The sequence below is a fragment of the Abrus precatorius genome, unplaced genomic scaffold, assembly GCF_003935025.1.
Source record: "Abrus precatorius isolate BTA unplaced genomic scaffold, Abrus_2018 Scaffold7, whole genome shotgun sequence".
In the NCBI taxonomy this organism is placed as follows: domain Eukaryota; kingdom Viridiplantae; phylum Streptophyta; class Magnoliopsida; order Fabales; family Fabaceae; genus Abrus; species Abrus precatorius.
Window position 1 is genome coordinate 36,409,937 of NW_020874417.1, and position 12,697 is coordinate 36,422,633.

The 12,697-nt window shown below is 35.0% G+C and overlaps 1 protein-coding gene across 1 annotated transcript; it reads right to left on the reverse strand.

The window, feature by feature from the left end:
• Positions 1–616: 616 nt before the first annotated feature.
• On the reverse strand, positions 617–11,976 carry LOC113871924 (RNA cytidine acetyltransferase 1-like). The gene is given in 27 exon segments (XM_027509016.1): positions 617–862; positions 979–1,044; positions 1,247–1,374; positions 1,753–1,879; positions 2,258–2,405; positions 2,997–3,066; positions 3,212–3,320; positions 3,400–3,579; positions 4,023–4,116; positions 5,148–5,185; positions 5,280–5,456; positions 5,948–6,000; positions 6,100–6,199; positions 6,293–6,351; positions 6,354–6,373; positions 6,459–6,582; positions 7,168–7,259; positions 8,287–8,423; positions 8,548–8,646; positions 9,636–9,729; positions 9,819–9,952; positions 10,052–10,162; positions 10,356–10,529; positions 11,133–11,255; positions 11,365–11,536; positions 11,648–11,739; positions 11,871–11,976. Coding segments are annotated over 27 exon segments (3,072 nt in total). The 5' UTR covers position 11,976.
• Between the last annotated feature and the right edge of the window lie 721 nt (positions 11,977–12,697).

Here is a 12,697-nt window from a genome sequence, read left to right on the forward strand (position 1 = left end):
AAATTAGACTGATTTTTTACATATTTTTCATAATTGTTTTACACAATTAACATAGATAATTAAATAACAAGACTTAATAAGAAATTAAACATTATTTACGTGCGATAAGAGGATAAACATGCCACATCACATGGATAACTATAGAATCCATAAATAAAGAAACTGAAGCCATTGTACAATTGTTATTATACTTCAGATTAATAACATTCTGTTGAAAGGATAGTTGATGTGACAATTTTAATTTGTACCATCAACAGCTTTTTTACAGATAAATAAATGCTGTCGTAAAACTCAAAGAAATGGGAAATTGGTCATATTTTTAACATGCTTAAATCGTGAGATCTATCATAATGGCAGCAATCAGATAGTGTGGAGAAAACTGTACATAACAATGTAGAAACAAATGAAAATGGCCCTTGTGATTGATCCTACCTATGACCATGTTATGAACATATCTATTCAAATAACTTCTTAGTGATGACCTCGTCTGAGAACAGACAGAAGTCCTCCCGATTTATCCTTGCGCCGCTCCTCTCCTTCATCTCCAACCTGTTCTACATACAAACAAAGTGTTATCCATGACGTGAACCAATTTCATTTTTTACGGTTCTCATACTCAAGTTCTCTTCCTTTTGCTTGATCTACTGTTGGGGTTGTCGTCACCGTGCTTTTTGTCACTCTTATGGCTTCCCTTGGGTGGGACAATATTCTTACCGGATCTCACACTAACAAGTCCACTCGTGGGTATTTTTCCACCATTATTTTGTAGAATATTCTTAAGACCAGATTCTCCATCTTGAATGGCATACTGTTGGAGCATTTCAGGAGCAAAGAGTGCTTCTTGTTTTGACTTCATATCATCCTACAGAGTAAATCATTCAAATTAAGAGCTACTACAAACGGGAGACGGAAAGGAGGAAGCATGATAATCCAGCTGAGAATATTCAACATGAGAAAGCAAATGAGGAAGGTACATACCTCAACTTGTTTAGCTGCATTGTTGAGATCTTCGTCCACCGAGATGCTATGAGGTTTCAAAACAATCTAGGGACAAAAGCAGATGAAAAGTAAAAAGAGTAGGAGCAACATTAGTGAGTGATCCAAGGGGCAGCCATAAAATAGTAACGTCAGTGCACATAACTGCAAATTGGTCTGAGGAGTTTACTAACCACTAAAACTTTGTCATGAATGCTAGTGAAAGTAGCAAGATATGAAATACACAAGGTAACATTATCAACAAACTTACTTCTTTCAGTCGAGGCAAGGTTGATTCAATCTCCTTGAATGCAAGGCCATGCAGATATTTGTAGAACTTCTTCATTACCTTAATAAATAAAGACAATATTTGTTGCCTTTCCAACTTCAGTTGTCCCTGTTGAATGAAGGGCAAATAGAGAACGTGATTCCAACTTTTGAAAAAGGCACCAATAGCAAAAGACATCAAACATGAGAACCACATTTATTCATGCCAAAAATTAGGTAGGCATACAACAGTCTATTAAAATCAACAACAGAGCCCTACTAAAATAAAATGATGAATTTTTTAGTGGCTCATATACTTTTTTATGAGGATGTGCATTATGATAAACTGACAATTACATGACAAAAGAAGGATAAAGATAATCTACAACTAGGGTCTATCTAGTGATAGGATTCAAGCCAAGGTCTAATATTCGCTAGCCATTAGGTGCTTGCTTGTCATCTGAGTGTGATGTTTCAACCAACCAAGTCAATAAGTAGATAAACAAAACTCAATGTATGAAATGCCCTGATTCTGCAGACCAATGCAGAGTAATACAGAAGCCTGAGCATATGACAGTGTAACTGGAAGCTTTTCTTGGAAGTACAGATGTGTAAGGGTGGGAACAATATCCAAAATCTGTCAAATAAAAAGGGTCAACAACATACTTTTAAGGACCCCAAATCACACAGGTGTCCAAATTTTTTATATGAATGAACTATGCTTTGCAGTTGGCACAATAAATTGATTATATCAGAAATTAAGCATTATGTGTTATGGCGCACCAAGTTTGGTGTTTACATGAGGCGGCCTCCTTGAACCTACCAATCATTTCTCATTCATTTATGTAAGCATCATGCAACCCTCCCTTCAGCTTCCTTTAAGGTGTTTTATCATGCATGCATGGGCACACAAGAATTAGACACCAATGCAAGGGAAAGTTTTTGGTCCTGTGCTTAGGAAGGTGGAATCGTTTTCAATCACCAAACAAAGAATTGGACATATCTGAGATCTTACCAGATGGAAGTCAGCCAGATTGTCAACATAAGCCTCTAGTCGCTTCATATCATGTGGTGATAAATATTCTCTAACCGGACCCAAACATTTATCAGAATTGGTCTTCCCATGTTCTTGGTCCATGAAATTGATTTTTGGATCTATGATGCTGGATAAATCACCACAATAAGCATTTCAATAATGGAGATACACGAGTTCAAGAGCTCTAATTTTAATTGATGAGTATGCTACGCAACAGCCTGGATCACTCAACTAATTTTTAATTTCTAAGATCAAAAGAAACATCGCTTTCTTGAATAAATAAAAAATGGCAGATGCAGGGCCAGCGGTGGCATCTTGTACAAGGCATGTGGTCCTTTCTATTTTACAAAAAAAAATTATTTACTAAATCAAAAAACAAAAAAGGCACTTTCCACTGCATTTGAAACAGATTATCTGAGGCAAATAACAGATAAGAAAAAAGTTTTCTAGATTCAAGAAAATGAAAATGATGAAAGTAGTATCTTTATATATGTGTGTATATATATATATATATATACACTGAAACAAATCTAGAGGCCGTTCCAATTGTATTTCAACAAAGCTGAACAACTTTGACATGGAGACTCCAATACTATGTCACTAACATTCAAACCATCTCTCCCAAAAGTTTAAATTATTGGGTAGACACACATAAATGACTTTATATTTTATATTTTATTTTTTTAAAATGGAAAACTGTTAAATTCCTAACACTAACCTCAAAGCAAGCTTGTATTCCATGCCACGAAAAGTGGAAGCCAAAAGTCTAGCAAATCTTTTCTTGAAATCTAAAAGTAGTGAACAAATCATAAAAAAAGAAAAAAAAAACAGTTAATTATAAATATTGAACACAAATCATATAGCAAAGTGTCATGAACCATCTCTCCCAACAGCTGAAGTTGGTGAATAGAGACACATGCGAAATGTTCCCACCTTCATAAAATGGACCAAAAAAGTCCCATTGATTTGATCCACCAACTTCAATTTCATCATTGTTCAAAGGTTTCAGGACCATGCATGTATGCTCACCAGTCACGGCATTCTGTTAAGTAAACAATATGTTATTCGTCAAATTAAATTCAGTATTATTGTCTACAGCCTAAGAAAAACTAAATCTTAACTGGAATCTGGCCAATGTAGAAAGGAGCAAAATTATGCTTTCTCCAAAAGCGAAAAAGCTCCAAGGTTAGGCCAAATGAGACACCAATGTAATGGAGCTTCTCTGGGCGTCTTTCACGCAGATGTACTAGCAAATGAGGAAGATCCATTCGAGGTTTTATATTTTCGTCAAGTAATGAAACCTGTATTCTTTGCATTATTAAAAAGGCCAAGCATACACTGGAAACACACACAGAAATTGATGGACTTAAAAGCAAAAACAACAACAAATGAAATAAAGCTTGTCATTTTTGCTCAAATTGCTACCTTCACTGTATGTTTGAACTCAGTTATCTAACACCATCTTAATGCTTATAAGAAACAGTAAGGCTAAGATACATAAGCAAGGACCTAATTGCAAGTACTTAACAAAGACTCTTTCTTCACTATCTGTCAATTATGAAATGCTTTCTTCAACAATATCCAAAATACAAGTATCTACAAATAATTAAAACTGACATACCAGTGCGTATCAGCTAGACTATAGAAAGACTCCTAGATAGCTCCTATACCGATATACGCTAATTTTTTTACAAAGAAATGAACAGAATTACTCTGAATATATCAGAATTTGCTAATAACATACCTTCTCTGCAGCTTTTGTAACTCTAACTTGTGGAGCTAGAACTTCAACTTCAACATCGATCTCAGAGACATGAGTAAGTTGTCCTTCATAGTAACTGCAGAAAGTATGTAATGTAAGTGATTAATTGATAGTAATCTAAATTCATAGCCGAGTATCTAAGAACTGGATATTCCAAAACAAGCTAAATAACTATTCCTAACAGGCCCATTCGCAAGGCTCCAACTAGGATCAAGAAGAGTTGAATTAGATGTATAAAAATGGAGGTAAGCAACCACCATAATTTACTTTGGACAAGTGTACAACACACAACTGTAAAACCCTCTAGCAACAAGTACACACATGGGATAGTAACTTCGAGCCTTCATGTGGAGGTCACAATTTACTTTGGACGAAAAAGCCACACCTTTCTTTTATAATTCAATTTTAAGTTTTGGGAATGTTTGTAGTTTTATATCCTCTTCATTAATGACCACTTCAACTCTTTCTATCACATTAATTTCAAGAACACACATGATGTAATGATTAGAACTGACTATTTAATGCAATTCCATATATAATTTATAGTAGTTTTATAAGATTACTAACATGTAAGTTATTAACTGAAAATTTATAAATTATAATTGGATATAAAATAGATATGAAATTCTATGTGAAAAAGTTAAGGATTCTTCTAGCATATTTACATTTTAGTTTTGACATTCAAATTATGATTTCACAAGTACACTGAATTTGAATATTTTAAAAATATATTTAACATACCTATATTAAATTATAATTTAACATAATTAACGATTATAAACTACTATTCATTCTCAAAATAAAAAAATAAAAAAAAACTATTTAAAACAAATCAAAATATATAATTAAGTATGAAAAACTTAAATATATTCAACAAAATAAATCATTAGATACTCTAATTTCTTATAGGTGGGTTGGGTTGTGTTGGGTTGGGTTGGGTTGGGTCGGACAAAATGTTCAAACCCACAACCTACCCGTATATCGTGGGCTAGAGATTTTTCAACACAACCCAACCCCATTCAACTGGGTTGGGTTGGTGGGTTGACCCAACAAGGTGCCTGCCCACCCCTAATGGCATTCAAACCAAGATAGCGATCAGGTTCTCACCGTATTAAAAGCTCAGCTGCTTGTGAGCCATATCCAAGCTGAAAAAGAAGGAAGATGAAACGTAAGAGGGGTGTCATTACTTTGGATAAATCAGGTTAGTAACAGAACCATATGCCTGACAACAGAAGTTACCCTCATGGCACTTGGGTGTGTGGCAATGCGCACAATGCGAGCGCCTGAAAGTGAGGGGTAAACTGTATCTCGAAATTGCTCACAGAATTTCCAAGGAATTTGATCCCCAAAAGGTTGATGACCATGGCTCAAGCTTTTGATTGCTGACTGGCGAGATATCTGCCCCTCAAGACAGACCTATAAGCTATGGAATGTTAGAAGTCACACAAAAGGAAACGCATGCTAGAAAGCAAATAGGAGATAAACATAACCCAAGTACAACTATCAATAGTAGAACCCTAAAATTTTCAGCATGTAGAAAATTTCATACGAATATATGTGTATCCTGCATTTCCATGCTATGACATGTTTGTTGCTTCACAATTTTTGTCATCATAATCTAGCAAGGATAACAAAGCTTATGGTGGTCAAATGAAACTTCACACAATACATTGGCATATAAACTTCATATTTCATACATTAGTTTCAGCAATAGCATGTAATACAGCGAGAGGCACAGAGCAGATGAGGAGAAAATTGCAGATATTAAGCTTATGTCCAAACCGACCGTGGCCAGAGGCAAAGAGTGAATGACGAGGAGATAATTGCAGATATAAGATAATGTCAAAATAGACCATGTGTAGAAATCTAACAAAAAAAAAACGATGGTTTATATGAAAGATGCCAACCTGGATGACACACAAAATATCAGGAAGTTTATTACTTGATTCATCAACAGGTCCTGTAATTCAAATAGCATTATAGATGTAGTTCAAGCCATGCCAATTTAAAGAAAGGAGGGAAAAGGAAGAAAAATAACTGGAAAGGAAATCAATTCTACCAAGTAATACAAATAAGTGGTGAGCTGGAGCATCTGCCATCAGCTGCAGATCATTTGGAGAATTTTTGTAATGTGAAGCAACATACAAGGCCATCATTTGCTGCAAGAATACTAACATTTTAGTACAAGCATATAAATACATGTATAATCAACTAGAATTTAAGCCAAAATCATCAGATAAATCTGGTTTTACCTGCAAAAATAATTCACTATCTTTATGGCAGGAAAAGAGGGTGTCCCGATCAACATAGTACACTCACTGGGTGGAGGTAACCTGATTGCAGAACAAAGAACCTTAAACTGAGATAAACAAAAATGGTCTCATCTTACAAGGTGATATGATATACACTGTATACAACCTCCTAAGATTAGGGATGGCATTTGAAACGTCTAAGCATAGTAGTGTGTTAAGCCAGCTCTCTATGGGATCCCCAGAACCATATCTGATGGACTCGTTCAGTTCTATTTTCTTAAACAGACGGCCTGAAAAATATAACTCAAAATTCAGCAAAAATAAGCATGAGACGGACACTTGACACGACACGGACAAGAAGACACACCAAATCTTTAAAAACTGATAGGGCACGGACACGGCATATACGTATATATATTTTCAAGGTTTATACGGTTTTCAAGTAATTAGAGACGTCAAACTATTAATATTAACCACTTTCTAGGTATTTCTCATGAAATATCATTAATATTAACATTTAATAACCATGTTCATACATAGCCAAGATGTGTTTGGATTATCTCCTGACCATTAAGGGAATAAATTATTTGGTCAAATACGGATATATTAGTGGCATGTGCCATGTGGTTGTCTTTTGAGTGTCAAACACTGACACGTGTCGGACACGTCGCTAAATTGGTGTGTCCGAGCAACATAAAGCATGATTCTAAATAAAATAAATAAGTACACAACAATCAGTAACAATCACATGACATGCATTGTCTACTTCAATTTCCTAGTCTACTTCAAATGCATTGTCGTTCTCAGAATCACATGACATGCATATTATGTATTCAAATTGACTAATAAAAGCTAGAAATATTGTGTACCAGAACCAGTGCCCTTTGCGCTCTTAGCAGATGCATGACTTTGCTCTTCTAATTGCTGCAGAAGTTTTAGTGATAAAGAGCGCCCAGTACCTTCGTAACTTTCCAAGAGTTAAAAGAAAAATAAGTTAAAAATAAGTTTACTCAATAATCAAGTAACATCAGAAGTTATCTCCTTAAATATGAGATACAACAAACTTCACGTGCAAAGAGAGAAAGGACACGGCAAATAATTCAAAAGGCTTGGGGCTTGTTTGGAAGTGTGTTCTAGTTTATGTTTTCTAAAACAAATTTCCAAAACAATTTTGGACTTCAATTTTCAGCAACAAGAAGCAAAAAATTCTGTTTGAGTAAACAGTTCCAAGAACAAGTTTCCAAAATAATAAAACAAGTAACTGTTTGACAGAAGACAACACCCTTTCCCTTCCTTTTTTTCCCTCTCCACCTCCCTCTCCCTCTCCTAAGTCAGACCAGTTTTCTCCAGGTCCAGTCGTGGATCTCCGCGGCCCACTCCCTCACGGCTGCTGCCCCACACCGCAGAATCTGTTGCGGCAGCGCTCCGTCAACAGTGGTAGTGATGGTTTTTTTTGTTCTCTTGTTACACTTTGTTATTTTTTTTTGTTGCTCCTAGGAAGAAGAAGAGAAGGAACAAAAATTTGAAGAATAAGAAAAGGAAGAGTAAGAGGAAGAAGAAACTGTTTGTGCCCTTGCGTTGCATGGTGGGTTGCCATAAAAAACCGAACTTGGTGATCCTTTCTGTTCTTTTATTTAGTTTTTTATTTCTTGGGTTGTGCTTGTTGTTGGGTATAATTTTGGAAGGATGAGGGGGGAAAAGTGGCTCTGGGCAAATAGATAACCCTTGCAGGAATTGAGACATTTTGGTTTGGAGATGATGCAAAAAGAAATCAAAGATATGGATGGGTGGAAAGGTCACAACTTTTCACACTTTGGTGACAACTGTTTTGGGTTTTCTATTCTCAATAAACAAAATCTAATTTTTTGTTTTCAAAATCAATGCCATAAAAACAGCCAGCCAAACATGTTTTTTTATTTTCAAAAACAAAAAATTGTTTCTGAAAACAGTTATCAAACAGGCCCTTGATATTTCTTCATAAAAATCAGTCATACCCATTAACTGTGGATGACAGGAAGACCAGGTATGGCCCAAGCAAAGACTTCACAAGTGGCAGTGGAATTGCAGCTGCTTCATCAATAACCAATAGTTCAACTTGCAAAAGCTTTTGATGCTCTTGCGGGAGTATGTACTGAAACATAAGATGAAAACAAGTCCAGAATCACATCTACATGTATCCTTACAGCAACAATAAGTATCCTTGACGTTCAAGACTTTTATTAATGCAGAAGCATATGCACTACCAATGAACTAACCTGAATGGTCTGTCTATGATGCTTGTAGATGTTAATCCTTACGGTAGCTTTCTTGAACTCAGGATTCGTGCTTTTTACCCCATCATAATCAATATGTTCCTGTTAACAAAGGAAAGTGTAGCACTCTTTTACTCTTTAAACATTCTATATGCGGAAAAACGAAAGGCAAGAGGTTGGGCTGTCTGTACAGAATTAAAAGATAGGATTATGATCAAACTAAATAGAATCAATTGAAAAATTATAAATAGTTTTAGGAAAATTTTATTCTCACTCATTACTGTTCCCCAAGTAAATGAAGCGAAAAGGAGATAATAAGGCCCAAAATCAATGTGAAGTGAACAATCACTAGGCATTGTACTGACTGACAAAGTAAAAGGTATAACCCTATATAAAACTATCACACTGGGTTGGTTACTCCAACAATAGGAATGTGGAATCTTTAATATTTTATTAGGCTTGCAATGTATGGCACATAATTTAATAGATAAGTTTAGCGTATAATTAATCATTACTTATTGCAGTTTTTTGCCAAAGGGAATAAAAGAGAGTAAATAAGTGGTGGATAAGCTAGCTGCAAGTTGGGTATAAGCGATGATATCTAAGTCACATAAATAATATGTTAAGAGATTTCACTACATACAGTAAAGAGGAGATTTGTTTTCCAGGTACGTAAACCTTAGTTAAATTGATTAACACACCATTCTCGTGCCCATTTCTGGTCATATATACCCATATCTACGGTCAATTGTTTGATATATTGGTCTGCACACTTTCCCTATTTCTCGTTTGTTCCCTTCAATAACTCATTTTTTATATCTAGGTACACTAACATTTTGTCCATATCAAAACTTCCTAGACAACCATCCGAACAGGAAAGTACACTTGGTCCACAAGTTGATATGTACAATTTGATTTAAATTGAGCAATGAACCACTGGGAAATCAAATATAAATGCACATGGCCAGGAGAAGTACTTACGACTCCAGCCCACTACCTAAATTTAACTTCCCATTTGCTATTCAAAGTTTCTGCAACTTAAGTTTCTCAATGAAACAATGATGATAATTAATGAAGAGAAGAACATGTACCTTGTACCCAAGTGCATCAAAACCTTGGCATATAAATTCAAACAAGGTTTTCAAGTTCTCTGGGCTGGGTGCAGTTACAAAGATATTTGAATACCTAAATAGATAATCTTACAATGAGATCCAAACAAAACCGGAATAACTAACAGAAATAACCATATCAAGAATGTATGAAAAGCAAACTACCCCACAGCAATTGCTCCAGCAATTGATAAACCAAGAGCAGCTGATTTCCCACGACCACGAGCAGCCAACAATGCAACAGTACTACGAAGTGTCTTGTCCAGAACTGCATCCAGAAATGTGATGACAGCTTTTCCCTATTGTCAGAAACCAGATAACGCTCACATCCACCATGCACGAAAACCAATTCTGTTTATGGTGGTAGTCAATGCAAAGTTGACAGATAAAACTCATACCTGGTCCCAAGTGCAACATTTCTTAATCAACGGCCCAACTGGGAAATCTTCATTCAGCTGTTCTTTAAGGTTTTTTAGGTCCTGTTGTGCTTCTGAGAGTCCCTCCAAGTCCTACAGCATCAATTCATATGTAAAAAATCAAATGGAACTTCATTAAAATTTAAAATGAACACTATGCTTGGAAGTCAAGAAAAGAACAAACATGTCTTCCAACATGCATGCATTAAAACCCAAAATCATCCACAGTCCCCTTCAAAAGAAAAATGAAAAATGAAACAGATAGTCAAAGATGCTATCACAGTACCTCCTTAACCGGAACTGGGGTAATAGACCTGATGTGAGATGAAATCGGTAACACATTCAACTCATCGTCCATGACCACACATGCCTCGCAAGAAGCAAGTGATAATAAAAAGCGTTCATTAAAGCGCCCAACAACTTCAGAGTGAGATTCAGTTCGGAATCTATAATGGACATCCTGCAATCAGTGAACAGAAAATTTGCATTTTATAAAACGTTTAACATGAGTGTAGGCTATTGGTTGCAGAACAGCCACTCTGCATATGAAGAACTTTGCTGATGCCTCTTGTATATACTACAACTCCTTTTTTTATATATACTAAAAGTCATTTTAATCGTGCAATTATAATTAATACAGCTTGAAACTTTTTTTGTACTGCAACCATAGGCAGACTGGGGAGTAAAGAGAGAAACATGGGTGGCTGGTGTGTATTCTGTCCTGAGCAGCTAATTTTTGTTGCTTACACTGGACAGAAATGACATAAATTACATGTATAAGCTTTGGTATTTTGTAGGATAAAGTAGTCTTCATAGCCTCATTACATAACTATCTAGAGTTCAATGTCAGATGTATATAGATCATAGAAGGGAGTAAACTCTACTTAGCCAATATGTTCTTCTTGTGAATTTAGTATTTTGCATTCTCTCTCACAAGATACCTTGTCTCTTCTCTTGTCCTTCTTTAACTTGTTAGGTAATAATAGAGCATGTTTCTTAAGAAAATATAACCAATGAATAAATAGTTAAAGCTTAGAAAAATAAAGTTCATAAACATTCATACCATCACCATGGTGTACAGACTGGTCAGTGAGGATAGAGAACCAAGCAGCAAAACAATCAACCCTCCTCCTTCCACAGTCTCAATTGTTCTTGCTAGGAGATTAGGTGTCAACGCCTCAAAATCCTGAAAGGAAAGACAATGGCGAAATTGATGTCTCTTAGTTAAAAAAGAAGAGGGAAAGACACCTGGAAAGAACAACAGAGTGAATTAATTAATAGCAAGTGTCACATACCTGAAGTACACACATTCCAAAAGTATTCCCGAGAATTCTTTCGGAATTCTTGTATAAACAATAAGTTAATCCCCCACTCTCTATAAACAACGAAAAAGTATCAACTCTGTCAGGATCCAAAAGACCTTCCCGCTTATATCTCTTAACCTGCTTGGCATATTTCTTCCTATTACTGCATTCGCAATCATCTTAATGTCAAAACCATAGTTCATCGTCCAGAGCAACTCTAACAACGCATATACACCGTTAATGTCACAGTACACATCAATTATATATACAGAACCTGCTGAGTTCAAGTTTGGCCTTGTAACACCACAAAACAGTTGGCCTGGATTTGATTTGTGCCTTGCTAAGCATGTAATGAAGATTCACAATCTGCAGAGACAAACATTCAACAACCAAATTAAATTGCACTACAAACGAAGTTTCCGAAATCGTTCCAGATTCTGGTGAAACCAGTGCACTACGCAAGATAATTCAACGGCGTGTGTGTGGTAGAGACATACCTGGTCACGTGACTTGTCGCCGACGATGACGAACATGGACCTGTGCCTGCTTTTGACGCCATTCTCGATTAGAGTTCTAATTCGCTCGTCCACCTTCTTCCTCATCTCTTCTCTGCGGCGAAATTGAGTTCTCTAATAAGTCACCAACTCTCAGAGAGAAAAGAAAGAACGAAAGAGAGATGATAGGAAGTGAAATCTGAACCTGGATTAGATCAACGGCAAAGATTCAACCGGAGACGGTGGTGAGAAGTCCCGAGGCGCCGACGGCTGAAAGTATGGGAGTGGAGTAACTTCCGAGGCACAGCTTCGCGGGGCTTATGGAAGAGGGGTTTAGCTCCTTATTTTTCATACTGCTGTTGTTAACGGCCTTACTTAAATAATTATTATATTTATTTATAATATTTGTTAATTTATTTTATATAAATAAATTAAAAAATATATTTTAAATATAAAAATGTTTTAAAAAATAAAAATATTTATTTAATATATTAAAATATCATAAAAATAATATCAAGTATAGTTATATTTAAAAACATTATAAAATTAATTTAATTTAATTGTTACATTTATTTAAATTTTTAATTAAATTTAATATAATATGTTAATAATTTATTATTTTAATTATAAATTGATAATAAATATTTTTAACTATATAATAATTAAATGATAAAATAATATTTTATAAATTAAGCTATTAAAATAACAATAACTAATTTAAATAAAAATAAATAGACAACTCTTAACTTTTAATAATTATTTTAGTAAATTTAATTAATTCCAGTAATTTTTATTTTATAATAAATTTTAATAAGTATAAATTCATAATA